Source organism: Prosopis cineraria, unplaced genomic scaffold (genome assembly GCF_029017545.1).
Source record: "Prosopis cineraria cultivar Desert tree isolate PC_DT_omini unplaced genomic scaffold, ASM2901754v1 PC12, whole genome shotgun sequence".
Taxonomy (NCBI): Eukaryota; Viridiplantae; Streptophyta; class Magnoliopsida; order Fabales; family Fabaceae; genus Prosopis; species Prosopis cineraria.
The window spans coordinates 43837877-43857947 of NW_026555343.1; the positions used below are offsets into that span (position 1 = coordinate 43837877).

Genomic DNA, 20071 nt, shown 5'->3' on the forward strand with positions numbered 1-20071 from the left:
ATTGCTGAATTGGTGTTGTGATTGGTTTGATTATGGTTCAGTTATAGTTTTGACCATTAATTTTTAAATTGATGCCTTGATCGATTAAATTTTGAGCACATTGTTAATGGTATTAATTTATAATTTATTGTTACTTAACTTTTTTCTTGGGAATATGATAAACACACGAGAGAAATTAGGATGGGTTGGAGAGAGAGTTGAAAGAAAAGGGGAAAATTGCATATAAAATTTTTTAAATATCACAAATAACTGATCAAAACTTTGAAATTATGAAATTGAATTTTAGAATTATAGTTTTTTTCTTTAGTTTTAAAATAATATTTTTTAATTAAAATACCCCTATTTGAAATGCTAACTTCAAATTTGTTGATGTTGAAATTACTTTAATTTGGTTGGAGATTTATTTGAAAGGAATTATAAAATTACTCTTTTTGTTCAAAAATATAAGGCATTTTTAATTGAATCTCATCCTTCAATAAAGTAGTTATCTACTTTCAAATTAATTTTATTTTTTTATATTTATTCTTATTAAACACCCTGCAATAAATATAAAGTTATTATCAATAGGGATACTTTAAAAAAAGACAATAATTATATTTTGAAAGATTGAAAATGTATTATATTTTTGAACATTCAATTCTTCAAAAAATATCTTACATTTTTGAATGGAGAGAGTAGTTTATTTAAGTTGGAAATGTTGTTATTCCCGAACTTGTAACTTGAAATTTGTTAGTACTAAAGTCATTTTAATTGGGTTGGAAATTTAGTTGAAGGGGTTTATGAAATATTTTGAGTTGAAAAAATTTTTACCCTAAGCTTTAATATGGGTTATTAGATTTGTAATTGACCAATTTAAAATTCACTAGTATTGGAATCACTGCAACTAAATTGAAAATTTAGTTTATGGAAGTCATGAAATCACTTTTTTGAGTTGGAAAAGTTTTTACTCTTAGACTTGCAATTAGCCAACTTAAGATTGGCTGGTGCTTAACTCACTTTAATTGAATTGGAAATTTAATTGGATGAGGTTATAAAATTACTTTATTTGAATTAGAAATGCTTTTATTTCTATACTTGCGATTGGCTAACTTAAAATTTGATAGTTCTCAAATCACTTTAATTGGCTCAAAAGTTTAGTTAAAGGGATTATGAAATCACTTTGTTTGAGTTGAAAAATATTTTACTTCTAGACTTACAAACCTTGCCATTAGACATGGGCATTTTAGTCAAAATATTATTTTTAAAGCTACAAAAAAAGACCATGTTCTTAAAGTTCAATTTCATATTTTTGTCATGATGGTTTTTGTGTGATAATTTGAGGTTCTTATTTGCGATTTTTCCAAATAAAAGTCCCATTATTTTCTCTAAAAGTCAGCATTTTTGCCACTCATTCACTTGGCCATGCACATGATAGTTTTTTCGTTAGACTTCTTTCTCTCTCATCTAACTTTTTTTATTTTTTGTAAGTATCTTTTTATTGATGACAATTCTAGGACTAGCCCTACCTTAAAAGGCCAGGTTCCAAAAATCCAAAATTGCTTTGGAGCTCATGATTTAAAGTCTAACCTTGGCCCTTAGGGCTATAGGGCCACAAGTTTTTTTTTTTTATTTAAAGCTTAATAAATAACACTTATAATTTCAAAATAGATATTACACATAAAATAAAGTCTAAAAAATAAATTTAATTAAATCCACAACAAATCTATAAAAGTTTAAACATTCAAACTCAATATCATAGCAATGTTATCAAAATTATGTGACAAATTATGAATATAAATAATAGGCTTAAAATTATTTGAAAGAAAAAAACTTTGATATTTTGTCAAAATATGTGAGCTAATATTAAAAACTGATTCACTAGCCATAGTAGTAGTTATCTTAAAAAAATTAAAAATCAATGTTGATTGTTCTTTCACCATTTTAATATCTAATTCTTTCAAATTATGAGGCTTAGTAATGATTTACCCAAATAATTCTCTAGTTCAAACTTGTCCATAAAAAAAATCATACATACTCATATAATTATCTTGATAATCCTACATTTACAAATCCTACATTATAATTTGTAAAGGATTAAAGAAATATCACTTAAATACTATTGAAATAAAATAAGATTAGAAAATAATAAATTTAATTGATGAAGTATTTAACATATACATATAATGCATAATCAAAAGTGATTATTGTTGTTGATATAAGACTTAAAGTATGATAAGCACTTGGTGTTTTTTTAATTTTTACTTGAACTTTTTTTTAAAAAAAAATAATCAAGCCTAAGGGAGTGTTGGATGGAGGGGAGGGGGAGGGAGGGGAGGGGCTCCTCTTCCCTCCCCTCATTTGGTTGGAGGAGGGAGGGCCCTCCCCTCAAAGGCCTCCCCTCCAACTGGGGGGGGAGCTCCCCTCCCCCTCCTTCCCCCTCCTCCCCCCTCCCCTTCCCTTCCTCCTTCCCCTCCCCTTCCCTCCCCTCCCCTTGAACCAACAGGCCCTAAAAGGATCGGCCCTTAGCCTTAAGGTCTAGCACTTTTATTTATAGGCCTATTAAGGCCGGCTCTTTTAAGCCCAAAATTTGATTAAACCCTAATTCAACAACTTGACCCTAGTTATGTTATGGCTTTAATGGGTTGGCCGATGAGTTTAGCCCATTTTGTTGGCTCTAGAGACACGGTCAGGCACTATATAACATCTTAATTTTTAGAATATGATTTAATTACAGAAATATTATGTTGATTGGATTGATAAAATTAAGTTAATATTATTTTGAGATTTGATCAGTGGTAAATTGGTACTTGAGGTTATTTGAGGATAAACACATGTTTTAGGCCTTAATTATGCTTGAAATTGGGCCTAAGATGACATAATTGGGTTAATTGGAGTCTAAATAGATTTTAGGCTGGATTAGGCCCAAATGATGGGATTAAATAAAGTGTCTTGTTTTTATGTCATGTACTGCAGCACATGGTGTGTTCATCATGACATATGAGACAAAATTTTCATTATCTATCTCTTCACAGACAGATGTGAGATGGAGAAATTTTTGAAAGAGTTGAGGTGATTTTTGGTGTGGTTTTGTTAGAGTTTTGGAGTCAGGCACAATTTTGGGACTCAAATCACTCAAAGTAACTTATCTTAATATCATTCCTAACCTCTACTCCTCTCTTGTAGCTTGCTTAACAGTGTTTGAAGTTAGGGTTTATAATTTGAGCAACTCTAGCCCTTAGTTTGAACTAAATGAGTGTTTAAGGATATATAAGTGTTATTTAGATGACTTTGAGGTTGGTCAAAGTAGTAGGAAGGTTAGATAGGAAACCTTAGGCTTGGTAGATGTATTTTGACGAGGATCTTGGTGTTAATGAGGTTTTAAACAAGGTTGATACAAGTGTAAAGATGATGATAACGAGTTCACTTAAGGGCTTAAATGGTTGTAGCAATTTTGAGTAATTAGGTTAATGAATCTACCCTAGGATTAGAGTGTGGTTAGTGTGTGTAGGTACTTTATAATTCGTGTTAATTAGCAAATCATTGACTATAATTAATTGTATTGTTTATAAATTGTGATAGAATCTCGAGGAAGGTGACAATCCACCTCTTCAAGGAGCTCTAACAGCAAAGCGAGTAAAGGCAACAACTATTAATGTGTGATTGTATGTGCATTATGATTGGCTATATGTGTTTTATGTTGTTTGGAAGTCAAGTTATATTTGAGAAATCCGCTTTTATGCTTGGAAAAATAATTTTCAAGTGAAATGAATTATATCCGTATCTCTTTTGTTTAGAATCAAAATTTGTTCGGAAGCATGAAAATTATTCAATTGTGTTTTTGTCTAGATTATTTGGAAATAATCATGATATGTCGAGACTTGTTTGAAAAATGTGTTATTGGGATTTTTTCTAAAGTTATATTTTATCTATGGTAAACTCTCATTGAGTGGCTATTAGCTTAGACCGGCCCCCCATTAGTCAGGTAATTTGGTCTTAAACATGATATTTGGAGGGATATAAGGTATTGTCATGCAAAATATAACTTGTTTGGAATTGTTCAGATAACCTTTGTTTGGAAATCATTTTGTATATCCACTTAGCAATTGCATAGTTAGTTGCGTTGTATGTATCATTGTATATTAATTTTGATTATTGAGACTTTTGTGTCTCACTCCTCATGATTAATATTTTTACAGGGAATAGTTCGACCAGAGAAGTATCGAAACTGTAGCTTGGTGTGAGTAAACACCATTGAGAGTTATCAGCCGTCTTTTGATTTAGGTTAAATGTGTATTTGCCAACAATATGACATTTTCTTATAATTATGAGCATGTGGCTCCATCATTTGTGCAAAACTTGCATTTGATTGCTATGAGTTAGTTTTTAGTAACATTCATGGCCTTTTGATATGCTTTGATGTCATCTAAACATTTTGAATGAAAAAGAGAGTTGCTATGCCACATTTATTACATTATATCTATATATTGTGTTGAATGGATTGTAACTTAATTATGAAAATTTTTATATGGATATATCAAGTTGATGACGTAAATTTATTTGTCATGGATTTAGGTTAGTCAAATGTCTTGCCCAATGACTAGAGGCTTTAGTTTTAGTTTGTAAGGTGTTTGGTTTTTGGAAAGTTGTGCTTTTGCCTCACATGGAGGAATTTTTATACCAAACCAAATTCATTAACTAAGATTTTTTATAAGTTTTGTGTAGGCACTCAAATTAAAGTTGTATGTAAAAAGTTATACATGTTTGAAATTTAGATGTCTATCAAAATCTATCATTATTGTTCAAAGGCATTGTATGCCGCAAAACACATCACTTGGGCCATGGCACACAACACAGAGCGAGGGGGCCTTCTTTGTGTTATGTGCCGCAACATAATATGCTTATGCTGCAGCATATGACCTTTAACTAAATGCCTTTTGTTATTGTGGCGCCCATTTTTTTCTAAAAATTTCCCTACTTTGTAATTTAACTTCTAAAAATATTCTTTTGACTTTGACCCCGTCTAATATCATTTTGGATAAATTAGCCCCCAAAAACCATGTCTTGCTTTAAATTACCTATTTCATCATTTAATAATTTTAAACATTTGTTTTCAATAGGATCCTATTAGATACACTTTAATATATGCATTTCCTATATTACCATGGTATAATTTTTTATTATGTTTGATTTTTTTTTTACCATGATAACTCCTGTTCTACCATGATAATCCAATTGTGAAGGGTTTTTAATGTAAGAAAAACTATTTCTATCATAGTAAGTTTTACAAAAATGGTTTTATTTTTTAACTATCATGGTAATTTCTTTTCTATCATAGTAGATTTTTAAAATAATATTTAAAGTCATTTCTACCATGTTAAAACTTTTTTTATCATGTTAGAGTTTTAGAAAAGTAAGTTTCACTCTTTATTATCACAGTAGACCTTTTTTCATGGCAAGTGTTAATAACTTTAGTCTTATTAAATAGATCATAGATTTGCAAAAAAGAATTGTGGTAAAAATTTAGAATATTACACACTAAATGTGAACACTCTCTCAATAGAAATTTAATTTTAATTCATCAAGTTTGTGAGATACACTAACCTTGGTTCATCCAATTTAATCGTCGAAGTTCATGTATTTAACAATAGGATAATATTGCTATGTTTAAAAATATTTTTAAAGGTAACATTACTCTATTTAAGATTTTAATATATCAAACACTCTTTTCAGAATATTTGAAAGCAAAAATACTCTTTTGTTTTGTCAAAAAAGCAAGAATACTCTTTAACTCCATTTAAAATTAAATTGAGCCTGTGAAAACTTATCACAACAAGCACGAACAAGTTGAAATTATGAATGATGAACAACAAAAATACAAGATTGGTTACCAAATTTGTACATAATGTAAATGTAAAAAAAAAAATTGAAGCCCTTTGTCCTTTTAAAAAAAAAAATCTTAGAAGGGCAGGCACTAACAATGTAAAATTACAAGTAGAATTGAATATGTGATCCTCTTATAATAGTTACAGACTACAAGCAAGACTGAATATACGATCTTTCACCTACAGAGAGGGCTTTAATGTCACAAGGCCATTGGCATACGTACTCTTTCTAATGGTAAAACACCTGGAAAAAAAAAAAACATATAAAAGATGGCATAAAAGATACTTTCTCTGACCCATAGTACATAACATTGGTAATTACTTTGCAATTCTCAAAAAAATTTGGTTGAAATTTTAATCTTAAAAAAAAATTTGTTCATCTTTTTGAGTTATATCCATTAAATACTCAATATAAATACCTTAACAATGACAATTAAAATTTTAATGAACCTTTTTTTAAAATAGAAATAATAAATGAAGAAAGTGAATAGTTAAAAAAAATATTCTATCCGTTTAAAAATATAAGACATTTTTAATCAAATTATACCCCCAATAAAATAATTACTTGTCTTCAAACTAATCATATTTTTTCATATTTACTCTTATTTCTTAAGGTGTTTCACCCAAAAATAATATAAAAGTGATTCATTCAATAGAGATATTTTTTTTTAAAAAAACAATGATTGCACTTTAAAAGATTAAAAATACCTTACATTTTTAACATCTAATTCCTTAAAAATATCTTACATTTTTTAACAAAATGAGTATAAAAATTACCCAATATCTTATATTTTAAATCAAACAAAACTTCTAATAAAAGTCTTATGTTATGAACTCAAAGGAGAAAAATCCTCAATTGGTTGTGATGCAAGCAAATCCCTCACTTCAAATATTGAAAATAATCTAATAAAGTAAAACAATATACTACCAATCAAGATTAGTTTAATTGATAAAGATTTGGCTTATAATCTTTAAAGTCATGTGATCAAATTCTACTACTCGTATGAGAATCTTGTTTAGTGGATAATCTATAAGTACTCATATAATCATTCTTTAAACCTAGAAGCCTACTTTAACCAGTTCTCATTCCCCATACCCAGTTCACATAAACTTATATTCATCCTTCACAGTATAGAACAATAGACTCATTGTCCATTGTTAGTCTTACAATGAAATGCATCAATGTATCCTCTAGCTATTTGGATTGCCTCAAATGGCACGGGATAAGGGTGAGTGAATTTATCTAAAATGTATAATTTAAACCCTCTTGTTAAAATAAAAAAAAAATCATTAGAAGTTTACATTTCATCATTTAAATTCATACTAAGTTTCAAATCCCTTAGTATAATGAAGTGTCCTTTAAATCCTGTAATTCTAAAATTGTCAATTTCAATAACAAAAAATACTTACATTAAACTTAAATGCTGACAAAAATTCTCAATAATTATCACATAAGTTTAACTTTTTTAACATAACAATAATTGACACCAATACCATTTGAGACTAACAAAATTAGAGATTATAGGACTAAAAAAATGGTTTATAAAATTAAAAGACTAATCTAAAACTTTGTATAAAATTAAAAAACCAAATGCGTATTTTAAAAAAAGTGAAGTAATACAATGTATTATTTAGATATCATTTTTTTCGGCCCAAGCTAGAGCCTTTGGATATCAGATTTTAGGTGAGTTGAAAATAGCAAATCTAGAATACGACGTACCCAAAGCAAGAAATCAGATCAACTAGTATACCGTTGGCAATTTTTTTATCAATTCAAACTTTATCAATTTTTTTTTCTGGTTTGATAGTCCTAGCTAACCCTTCCCCAAAGGGGAAGGGGGTTCACTCACAGGCACACACACACAAGCACATAAATACCCCACACACACACACCCTTAATATTTTTTTTGAATAAAAGGCCACGAGTAAATTATGTTATGTGATATGATGTGTCATATCAACGTACAAGAAATTTATACAACCAAGAGGCTGAGTATCAAAAATATGAACTCTAGGGCTTTGGACAGGAGCTTGGTGAGCCAACCAATCCGCACATTTATTTGCTTCTCTAAAAATGTGATAAAAAATGACCATCCAATCTTTCATAACAAGATCTCTGATTTTGTTGATAGTAGCAGCAAAGGGGTGATTCGTAGAGAATTCATTGCGTATAAGTGTGAGATCTTCTGTAGAGTCAAAACCTTAAACCCTAAACCCCACACACACACCCTAATATTATTTCCCCTAGTCCGCATAGGGAATTGATCCAAGGAGCCGTTGTATGAAGGACCATGGATAATGCCTGACTGTCTTCAAAAGGCATTGCCTTGTATAACCAGATTTCCTACCTTGGTCATCAATCTCCCACTCAATTGGGAAGCCAGGTTTTGCATCATAAAATGCCTTTACACGAGGGATGCTTAACATTATATTGCTCCTCTATTTCTTGACAAAATAACCAAATTAAAAAAAAAAAAATTTCCCCCTTAATGCGCAGTACATAAAACCAAGATGGGGCTAAAGACAAACCTCCCGAGAAAGAAAGCTGGTGACCTAACACGCTGGCCATGATATGATCGAACATATAAATTATTGAAAATTATGAATCCTTTTAACAGAGATGAGGGTATTTTGGAGAAGCATAGCTATGGTCATAGGACCAACTCCTCCAGGAACTGGGGTAATAGCCGAGGCAACTTTGCAGGCTTCTTCATAGCAAACATCTCCAACCAACCTATAACCTCGAGGGCTATTTGGATCCTGTCACAAACACCCAGTCTCACATTTAAACAACCATTAAAATATAATTTTAAGCATTAACTATGTGCTTCATCCTTGAAGACCCAGTACCAACCAAGGTAAGGAAGGAGCCTGTTAAGTGTGCATTAGAAAATAGAAAACCATCAACATTACTCAACTCACCTCTACTGGGTTGATTCCAACGTCAATAATGACTGCGCCCGGTTTAATCCAGCTTCCTCTGACCATGTTTGGTTGTCCAACAGCAGAGATTATTATATCTGCCTGTCTTGTGATCTCCTCAGGAATATTGGTTCTGGAATGGACAACACTGACAGTTGCATCTTCCCTCTAATAACACCAGATACACAGACAGGGGAATATGTAAATATGGAGCACATAAGAAATGAATAAACGGTTACATTTAATTGAAAGTTGGTGTGTGTACAGTGAATAAACTTTAAATTTGAACCAATCAGATATTACTTGCAGCAAGAGAGCAGCGGGCATTCCTACAATATTGCTCCGACCAATCACAGCAGCCCTCTTTCCTTTCATAGAGACACCGTATCTGTGCAATAGCTCTATGCATCCCTTGGGCGTACATGGAACAAATAGGGGTTCTCTACCACGCATGGCAAGGCGACCAATATTTAATGGGTGAAAACCATCCACATCCTTCTCAATCCTAACAGCATTCAAGACATTCTGCTCATTCATGCACTGTCACGAGATTGAGCAAAACAAAAATGAGTCCAAAATCCGAGCAGAAGTTGGAGAGAAAACACATGAATCAAATAAGGATTAAAACCTTCTTCTTCATTTCAAAATTTTAGCATATGTTACATTCAACGTGACATGAAAGAAGTTAGGTATGACATCACAAAATCAACAAGGAAAGAAAAAGTATTATCATTCAAGAGAACCTATAAGAGCCATACTGGACAAGGCACTAAATAACCAATGTCTTATCAATAATACAACTCTCTGTAGACTTCATATTTAATATTAACATGGTTGCATGATATAGACTCATTAAATCATTTGCAAGCATACAATGTGATGCAAAACCATATTTTTGTTAAATAACATAATGAAAATCCATCATTAGTAACATCAAATCGTTGAATCTGTATGAAATCCCAGTTAAGACAAATTACCAAAAAAAGGATTAATTAAAATGAATACATGGCATTTTTTAGGGACGAAATATCAGAAAATTCATTAAAAAATTGAGTCAATAAATTGTCTGAAGTGAACTGCCAACAGTATTTGAAACAAAAATTAGGCAACTATAATTTTAGCCAATAGAACAGTCCTTAAGTCTAAATTATTTTATAATTTATTCATGGAAAGAAACTTAATATAATGCCCCAATCTTGTAGAAATAGCTTTTAATTGGAGAAAAGTACAATCTAAATATAATCTGAAACATATGACTAAAATTAAAATTCTCATCAAAGCATAATTCAACTGAAAAATAATGAAGCCAAAAGACTTAGATGCATACTGAAGGTAAAGGCAACTGAACAAGTATTCCATGAACTGATGGGTCATCATTGAAGTCTGAAATATGTTTTAGCACTTCTTGTTCTGTAGAATCCTCAGGCAAATGAACTTCAAAAGAATTTATTCCCACAGATTCACAAGCCTTCTTCTTATTCCGCACATAAGTTGCAGAGTCCTTTCTATCTCCAACAAGGATTACAGCTAAACCTGGAATGACACCAATGGCTTCTTTCATCCTGGAAACTTCAGCTGTTATTTCATCTCTGATTTTCTTTGCCACCGCTTTCCCATCAATCACCTCAGCTGAAGCCTCAGTAGCCATGGCAGCTGAGCATAAAGACATATGGAACTCTATGAACTCATACTAGTAAAACAATAATGTCCCAACAGAATGCAAAGGAAAGAACCACTGGAGTGCATGTGCTTCAGTGTATGCATAGGCACATAAACACAGGCATTAAAATTCCAAAATAAATACGTATCAGGTAATTTAAGAACCTCATCCACAACAAAGTTATGCATATTAATCTGATAAACCAGCCTAGTGCCTGAGATTCTTCATTGTGCAAGACATTGTCTTAAACTAAATGATCATATACCACTACTAGGTAGGTAAAACACATCCTAAATCAGCATCGACCTCAGCAAATTTAAGAATACAGTAATCCAAATACACTCCATAGCTCGCGTGCATCTATGAATAGTATATGATCAATAAGTAAATGGCAAAATAGATTCAAGTCGTTTCTGGTCTTAAAACAAATTAGCATTGCACTTCCAAATTTCAACGGAACAAGCATCGCAAGGGATTGCAACAATAAAAATTTAACACCAACGTACAAAACATAAATCTTTTCTCACGTGATTAGAGAGATCAGTATGGTTAGTTAGGTTGTTATTATTGAGACTGCAGCAATTTAGCAAAAAAGGAAAATAAATTCAGCCTCAGTGCTGACTCTACTGTGTATAATAAAATTCTGCCAAAGAAAACATATAGCTTAAAACATTATACGAGGAAAGCCTCAACTAATAGCCCGTAAATGTTAAATGGGGTTGAACTCAGAATAGGAAAACACCATTCTGTGCAGTTCATAAGACCATAAATAGGCATCCCCTTATGCAAAACCAGATAACCCTATCACCGAAAACTTCACACAAGAAGCAGCAATATGACAGAAAGCGCACAAGAAAAGAACAGGAGCTCAATACCGGTGGGAACCACAGGAGACGTTGAAAAAGGAGAAGAGCGAAGAACGAAATATCGAGGCGAGGTGGTAGAGCATGTGGGGCCCAAATGGAGCAAGCGGCGGAGGGAAAAAGCGTCAGTCCTGAGGCGAACAGGGAGGAGGCGGGCAGCGGCGGAGGAGGGAGAACAGTCCGTGGCTACCATTGAAGCCATTGGATGACTCCTGAAACGGCGTTTGAGAAATCTGGACGTTGTGTTGTTGTTGGCGAGGGTAAAGAAGAGCTCGATGAACTGACCGACGAAGCGTTGCTCTTCTACTTCTGAAAAGTCGCGTTCGCGTACATGGAATATGGAATCAACGAATTTTGTCCGTCCAAAAATTTAACACCTTTTCTTTTTTAAATCTGAACCGGAACTTGGTGCACTGGACTTCTCTCCTCCGTCCTCCCACCCTTCCTTATTTTTTATATTTTATTTTTATTTTATTTTATTAAAATAAATACATACATATATATATATATATATATTATACAAATTTTAATAAATCTATTCAATATTAAAAATTAAAATTGACTATACAGATATATTCTAAACAATGCAATCAACTTATTAAAAAATTTTAATATTAAATTTAAACCATTTATATTAAATTTAAACTATTCAAATTGGTAAGCAAATTTATTAAAAAAGTTTCTACTTTTTTATTTTAGTAAATATAAAATAAAAATAAAAATAAATATGAACCTTTCAAATTAATTCTGTATAATCCGAATTTTCTTTTGCTACAGTGAGGACGCAGATATGGGATTCGACGGAGGAGAGAAGCTGAGTCGGTAACTAGATGCTTGTTATTTGGAGTAATGTGGTTTCTTGCAGTTTTAGACATTGATTTTATAAGTATAAACTCTATGAACATACATATATTTACTCAAAATATATATATATATATATATATATATATATATTTCGGACCTTCAAAAAATCCACACACAAATTGACATTGGACATATTATCCTTTTTATTCGTTGTCACAGGTGTTGAAGTACTATTCACAGAGAATATCAGCACAAACTTGTTCCTACAGCAATAATACATTAACGAGGCCAAAACAGAAACACTAAAATGGAGCTCTTTTCAATTCAGATCGATAATAGTTTTATGATTATAAAAAAAAAAAAGAAAGAAAGATGTCACGGTTATCATGTTTATGAGGCCATCCCCAGTCTGAGTAACGAAGCTTCATTAAAGCAAGGGCTAGTCAAGCATGGTTACGAAGGGATGAGCCCGTTTTTCTTTTGTAATGATTGATGCCGAGACTTCCAGGCAAAAAATTGGTTAATTATTCTTTGCTTTCCTTTCTTTTTTTTACTTCCCAGCCCAAAACATATCATGAAATACACGTAAAAAATGCTCCTCTCTAATTGAAGGACCAAGTGCTTGCACCTGCAACATTGTGAGCGTAGCAATGGAGTTCTTTGGAAGAAGGACGGTCATCCTTTATTTTTTGTTTATACACACTTGAGCACTCCTTGGCAGACAAAAATGTTTCAAGCGTTGTTTGTACTTGATGAGCTCTTGTTATAATGGACATCCAAATAACGAGCCGCGGAAAAGAGAGAAAAAATTTACATAACCAATGGCACATCTACACTTATTTTGTCCTTTTACAGAGCAGCAATGTGGGGAAAAAGTTGGCGAACCAAAATTTTTCTAACAGAAAAAGAAAATAACCAAAAAAAGAAACAGAAAAAGAAAATACTTCAGAATCTTCTTATATTCAGATGTATTTCTGTATACATTTGATGGAATTCCTAATCAACTAGTTTTCACAATTATTTTCTTTTTCCTATCTTCTTTTTCATTCTATAAAAGAGGCAATCTTCATATTGCCAGTGTCCCTTCAGAGATTTGGTTATCATCCAGTGAATCTAAGGATTGAGATTTGGATTTGCTCGCTGTTCGGTTAAATCCATAACCAAGAGAACTGCCACTTGCTTCACACAGCTGTTGTATAAACCAAAAATAACATATATCAATATTCTGACATCAATTATATAGTAACATAGAGGAGAATCAATGTTGACATTAGATGCTTCTGGTACGTACATCTTATCTATGCTAGTGGTCAGGTCCCATTGTATAGAATGATAAGGAGTAATATACCAAGGTATTTTCGTATTTGAGATTTTCATGTTTTGTGGAACAATTGAAAATGGTCAGTTGGTCAGAGAACAATACAATCAACAAAGCTAAAACTTCGTATGCGTATGAGATATCCATAGTATTTGGACGGTAAAAGATAGTAGTCAAAATGATGTCATCCTATCCTAGTATCTTGGATAAAACGAAATATATTTGTCATTTGAAACTTAATACACCAAAACACATATATAGTCAATGTCTCTTGACGTCTACGATACCAAAGACAGGATGATGGTCAAATAAACATCTCATGAGTAACAAGTCCCAACAGTCATAATGATTTATGACTCACCCCAAACCTCTCTCTGCGTGATTTAAACAAAATACATACCTCAGCAAGCTCAGCCAGATGCCGGGATCTGAATTCATTTATAGCCGATGCAATCTCTGACGTGGGAAGTTTAGCCTGAAGAGACAATGTTTAGAGAACAAACAATAATCCATCCCCATATTATAACATAGCGCCATTGTGTACTAAACTATCCAACATCTTGCATTCAATGTTTCAATTCTGGTGATGCTTAATGAAAACAATCTTTCCATTTTCATTTCATGTTTTTATTCTCCTCATGTTGAGGAATAGCCAGCGTCTTCAATGAGATATGCAGTCAAACTTACAATAACGTATGCATTAAAGAACAAAACCTCATAAAAATAAAAACCCGAAACTAAGCTAAATATTTATATGAAGGTGAGTTAAACAATACTCAACCTATGAGCAAATATGGAAAAAAGTGGGTATGGCCCCTATTGAAAGAAAAATGATAGAAAATCGTTTGAGGTGGTTCGAACATATATAAAGAAGATCACAGGAGGCACTAGTGAGGAGAGTGGAATAGATGATTTTGAACCCTGTCAAGAAGAGTAGAGGAAGATTGAAGAGAACACTTTTGAAGGTTGTTGAGTGAGACCTTTTAATTAACAATATTTCTAAAAGCTTAATAAATGATAGAGCATAATGGCATCATATAATCTATGTAGCCAACCCCATCTAATGGGATAACGCTTGTTGTCCACAGCTAGTACGCTATGCAAGACTGATAGGACACTCTAGCTGTCCCTGTATACATTGATTAGTGTATCACACCCCAAGGAAGTAGGAACAGCTTTGGAACGGAATCATACATAAGGTATAAATAATAATAATGCCATTTGAAGACTTGGCTTGCTGGTGACAGAATTTTAGCAGCGCCCATCAACTCACAAGTTGAAACCGGCATTCTGTTGAACCAAAATAATAATAATAAATAATTCAACACTTGCCCTCGTTCACCATTATATCATGGTATTCAAATAAGGCAGATAGTTAGGCACCAGTTCCCCCAAACAAGAAAGGGGAATTACTATAACAAGCGATTTTAACCTGAAAATGGCAAGATCAGACTTGATGTTGATGGCTCCCACAAGAATGGCTCCAGCAAGTGCAGTGGACTTATCTGTGACAGCAATGCAGACTGGGTATTGGGCTTCAATTCAAATGGTGGGAATTTTCCACCAGCCATTACTGAACTGATTGCTATACTAGAGGGAATTAATTTGTGCTGGATGAATGATTTTTGAAGGGTTAGAATTTTTACTGATTGTATTGAAGCAATTAAACTCATCCTCAGAGATAACTACGAGTTTCATCCCTACAGTGATTATTGAGCAAGCTAGGTTCTTTTTGTATAGGGACCGCTGTGTATCCTTGGAGTTTATGTATAGGGAAGCAAATTTTTTTGCTCATTATTTAGCTGCAAATACTTCTAATTGTATTGGTGATTTTCACTCTTTTGATCAACCAGCTTCTTTTTTTTTTTTTTTTTGTTGTTGCAAGATGGTAGATGATGAGAAGCTGCAGACTTAGTTTCTCTTGTTTGTATCCTCTGTTTTGAGGAATGAATCATCTCTTTAGCCCCAAAAGAAAAAGGATAGGCAGGCACCAGAGCGGCCTCCACTAAGGCAGCCGCTATTTCCTGCGTTATGCTGATAGTATGAATTCATTTTTTTTTTTTAACATCACCTGAAAAAGATTTGTGTCCTAATAATTTAGTTCTCACATTGCCTAACCTCAATTTACCGATAGACACATGATACTAATGAAATTCTTATTGGCATGCCAAATAGGTCCTCCAGCAGAAAAAAATTTTCAATTCAAGCAAGGAAAGAATAAACATGAATCAAAATAAATTATGCCAATTAAAAACACAGAAGAATCAATGAAATATAAATTCATATAAATCAAAAGATTTTTCACCAAGTCAATAATAAATACACTCCAACATAGTTATTGTAGTCAAAGTATATTGATTTACCTGAGCAAGAACAGCAGCTGCTAGTTGAAGACTTGGTTCCAGGGTCTCAGGTACAACCTGAAAACGCAAGTGACAGAAGCAGGGGATACATAAGTTAGAGTAAATATTCCAGTTATAATCAAATGCTCCCAATTTTGTGAAGATATGATATTACTTATGGAAACAAACATTATTCTTATTGCTTCAGAATAAAGTAATCAGAGCAGGAAATACTAAAGGAGGTATCGGATAATTACAGCAGTAGCTCCAGCCTTTTCCAAATTTAGGCCATGATCAACATCATGAGCTCGAACAAAAGTCTTCACATTTGGGAAGTACTTGCTCAGAGCCCAAACTGTTCGATAATTTGCACCAGGAGAATCTAGAGTTACCGCTGCAGCACATGCTCTTTCAGCCCCAATCTTGTGCAGGACCTAGTAATGCAATTCAAAGTAAATCAGATAATGGACATGAAAGTGGTCTTAAGTGCTGAAGTCACTTGCACTACCTCACGACTACCAGCATCTCCAAAGTATACAGGGAGATCCAAAGCACGACCGACTGCCACTCTATCACTGAAGACATTTAACAAAGATGGAAATAGGTTAGATAATCTGCAGCTGTTTTTCATCCAAAATTGAATACATAATATTAATTTACGCTTCACACATGTTAAGAAAAGGGGCAGGGAGGAAGCTGAACAAAGAATGCATAGAACCATTTAAATATTGCCCACCTTTGTCCCTAAAGACTACCATTATATAACTAGAAACCAAGACTCCCTTAATGCATAGAGAAGAGACTGTTTATCCAACTATAAGTTGCAAAGGAAAGCCAACCTAGATTACCTTCAACTTAAGATTTTAATGCCTCATAAAGTCAGCAGCAAATGAACAATCACACATCATACTTGAACACGTCAGGTTCACAGTCAAAGGTGTGATGCATTTCTTCTATTCCATTTTCAATAGAAATAGCTTAAAAACTAGGTAATGCAGGGTCAACTCATTCATCCTAAAGAAGCATTGAGGGGCAATGATGAAGTTTTACTTAGCTTATCAAGTTACCTTCTCACATCTAGCGCAACAAAAGGGATCAGTCGCTCAGAAAGAAGTTGAGCAATGATCTGGTAATGGCATAAATGTAAATGGTTATGCCTAAATCTATTATTCAAGTTAATAAAACAAACAAACAAACGAAAAAGACAGACAGAAAGAACTTACCTGGCCAACTCGTCCAAATCCACAAATAATGATGTGATCTTGCAAATCATCCGTCTGTAAAAGTTGTCATCCACAACATAAACTAAATATCATTCAAACTCTAAATCAAAGTTAAATAACAAATGATTATTGATTCGGAGCTTACAGAATTCAATTTCTACAACCACAAGTATTTCTCAAAAAACTAAACTAGGATGTACTATTTCCAATTAGCTGCCCACAAAGAGGTTGATAATCTGATATAAAAGGAGCAGAAATATATGAAAAGATTTCATATGCAACAAACAAATAACCCATCTAATCAATGGAATTAAGGATATAAGTTGCCCCTCTAAACGGTTAACAAATTTATCCTTTCATCAACTAAAGGACAGCCCAGAAACTAGTGACACCAGTATGACAGTCAATTATGACTATTGTATTAATTTATGATATATTTGAAATTTTGGTTCAGCATTATTTATTAGCTATTTGGGATGACATTTATTTTGGCCTTGAGATATCGTATTACTAGTAGGATAAGCATTTAATATCCTATCTTTAATCAGGATCTCATGAGTACAAGGTTGTTAGAGTCGCATCTATACAAGACATACTGTCTCCGTTAGGGATTACAACGAGATCATTGCATTTTGCTAGCTATAACCAGAACATGATGGGTGATTGATGTAACACACACTCACACACTTGCACAGTGCTGGAAAGAGGAGAGAGTAAAGAAAACCAGAAATAAAGAGGGAGAAATGAAGAAAATGAAGAACAAAATAGGGGGGAGTTAGGGAGGGAGACAGAGAGAGGAAGGGATTCAGAAACTCAATCACAATATTACATTCATCAAAAGTTTCCTTACAAGAGCAAAGCCTAATCTATTTAAACTAAACTTTCCTACCTATTAAGGAAGCCTTAATAACTTGGCTAGATAAAGCTAATGTTCAGCTTTCCCTATTTACAAAAGTATTAAAATACCACAAAAGTAACATACTTCTTCCTAGATAGGTTTCTTACAAGCAACATACAATGATAACAAGCTACCAGCCTAGGTTTCTTCCTATAAGAGGTTTCTTCAAAATATATTAATTCTTGTATTTCATCATTCTCTCCTACTTGATGGAACTCTCCTCTGGAGAGTAAAAATTGGTGTAACTCCACTAGACTGGAATGTAGGGAATTCCTCCTTGTAGCAACTAATTTGAAGATCCTTTCCAACATACCGGATAGCGGAAAATGAGACCATATGGAGAGTAAGCAATGTGATCAGAGTGATTTGGAAAACCTTCCCAATGAACAAGGTAGTTGTAGAGGTTGTTATCAAATGGGAAAACAATATGCTCTTTCATAACCAAAACTTTTGCAGTGAATGGTGTTGCACATAGATGATTGGAAGTAAGAATCTGACAAAGTTGAACACTCCTCATATCAAGATCCCCAACTTGATAAATCTCTAACACCTGTGACTCAAGATCATGGGCCACCAAATTCAAACCTTGATGTAATTCAAGACTCATGCCTTCATATTTCATGGAGATTTCTTCTAAATCAGCATCATTCTCTTGTTTTTTTAATAACACTTGTACTAGCCTCTGTTACTACCTGGACCTCTTCCATAACTAAGCTTCCAATTTTAAAACCACTAATATTGTTAGCATCCTTTTTTTGTGTAACTAACATTGGTGAAGGCTTTTTGTTGAGGATACTATTTTCTAGTGCCACGAAAGAACCATGATCCCCTCTAGGTCTTGACAAAGTTTTTCCACAGCAAATTGTTCATGTATACAGTTAAGAGCTCTTAAGATTTCATCAACCTTACTATCCATGTACCCCTTGAACTCTTGAATTTTTTGTTTCCCATCTTCCTTATAAGCCTTACAAGATTCCTCAAGGTAACTATTAGTAATTTGGGGCATAACAAACACAATCTAAACTCTCACAAATGATGTTTTGCACCAAAGATAGGCCTGAACAGAAGGAACCATGCAAAACAACAAAAAAAAACAATAAACTAAGAGGGTCATCGGCCTTATCATCAAAGCTTTAGAGCCTTAAAGATGAAACCTTTACCAGAAATAATGCTTTAAATGATGATGATGATTTGAGACCCTCAAGTTGCTCAAAACTATGGAAAAATCCATTAAAGCACTCAAAAACGCCAAAAAAAAAAAGGCTTCTTGACACTGTGCATGTTGGCGCATGAAATCATGCTCAGGTACTGTCACCAGCGCCCCACTAGTGTGTGAAGGTGCGTGTGACAGAGGACAGAGGTGAGACTTCAGGTTCTGACTGGATTCCCCTTCTTGAACACGATGGTGGTGGTGTTTTAGTGATCTGACATTGGGAAGTGAGTTTTTTTAGGCAGGCAGTGTGAAACACGGGATTTTAGAGGTTTTTAGGCAAGTTTTATGCAATTTTCAGGCGACGAAAACAATCAAGGAAAGCAAAAACACAAGCTCTGATACCGAAGTGATGTAACACACGCTCACACACACTTGCACAGTGCTGGACAGAGGGTAAGAGTAGAGAAAACCAGAAATAAAGAGGGAGAAATGAAGAAAATGAAGAACAGAATAGGGAGGAGTTAGAGAGAGAGACAGACGCACAGGGAGAAAGGAAGGGATTCAAAGACTCAATCACAATATTACATTCATCAAAAGTTCCTTTACAAAAGCAAGGCCTAATCTATTTAAACTAAACTTTCCTACCTATTAAGGAAACCTTAATAACTTGGCTAGATAAAGCTAATGTTCAGATTTCTCTCTTTACAAAACTATTAAAATAACACAAAAGTAACTTACTTCTTCCTAGATAAGTTTCTTACAAGCAACATACAATGATAATATGCTACTAGCCTAGGTTTCTTCCTATAAGGTTTCTTCAAAATATATTAATTCTTATATTTCATCAGTGATATAGGGTGAGCTGAGCGTTCCAACCTCCTATCAAGGGAACTTTCTGCTTCAATATCAATACAGTGTCTTATAGTGCTCAGTATAATTCTAGATGCAAATAGCGAGGTTGCTATAAGAATAAATTTTAATTTTTTTCAATAATTGTATGAACCAGGTAATACATAAACAATCCAAG

At 33.3% G+C, this 20071-nt stretch overlaps 2 protein-coding genes across 2 annotated transcripts in view; both read right to left on the minus strand.

The window, feature by feature from the left end:
* Positions 1-8429: 8429 nt before the first annotated feature.
* Positions 8430-11649, minus strand: LOC129287837 (bifunctional protein FolD 4, chloroplastic). Its single transcript, XM_054924086.1, has 5 exons — positions 11319-11649; positions 10111-10436; positions 9087-9323; positions 8784-8951; positions 8430-8621 (listed from the first exon to the last, which is right to left on the minus strand). Exons 1-5 carry the CDS (start codon positions 11506-11508, stop codon positions 8451-8453), a joined length of 1092 nt encoding a protein of 363 aa, XP_054780061.1. The 5' UTR covers positions 11509-11649; the 3' UTR covers positions 8430-8450.
* Positions 11650-12907: 1258 nt separating this feature from the next.
* The window catches only part of LOC129288432 (K(+) efflux antiporter 2, chloroplastic-like), a 44491-nt gene continuing 37327 nt past the window's right edge, over positions 12908-20071 (minus strand). The window contains exons 18-21 of the mRNA XM_054924995.1: positions 16028-16204; positions 15792-15848; positions 13829-13903; positions 12908-13299 (exon numbers count right to left, since the gene is read on the minus strand). Of these exons, the coding sequence (XP_054780970.1) occupies positions 13177-13299; positions 13829-13903; positions 15792-15848; positions 16028-16204 (432 nt within the window). The 3' untranslated portion in view covers positions 12908-13176. The remainder of the gene's footprint in view (positions 13300-13828; positions 13904-15791; positions 15849-16027; positions 16205-20071) is intronic.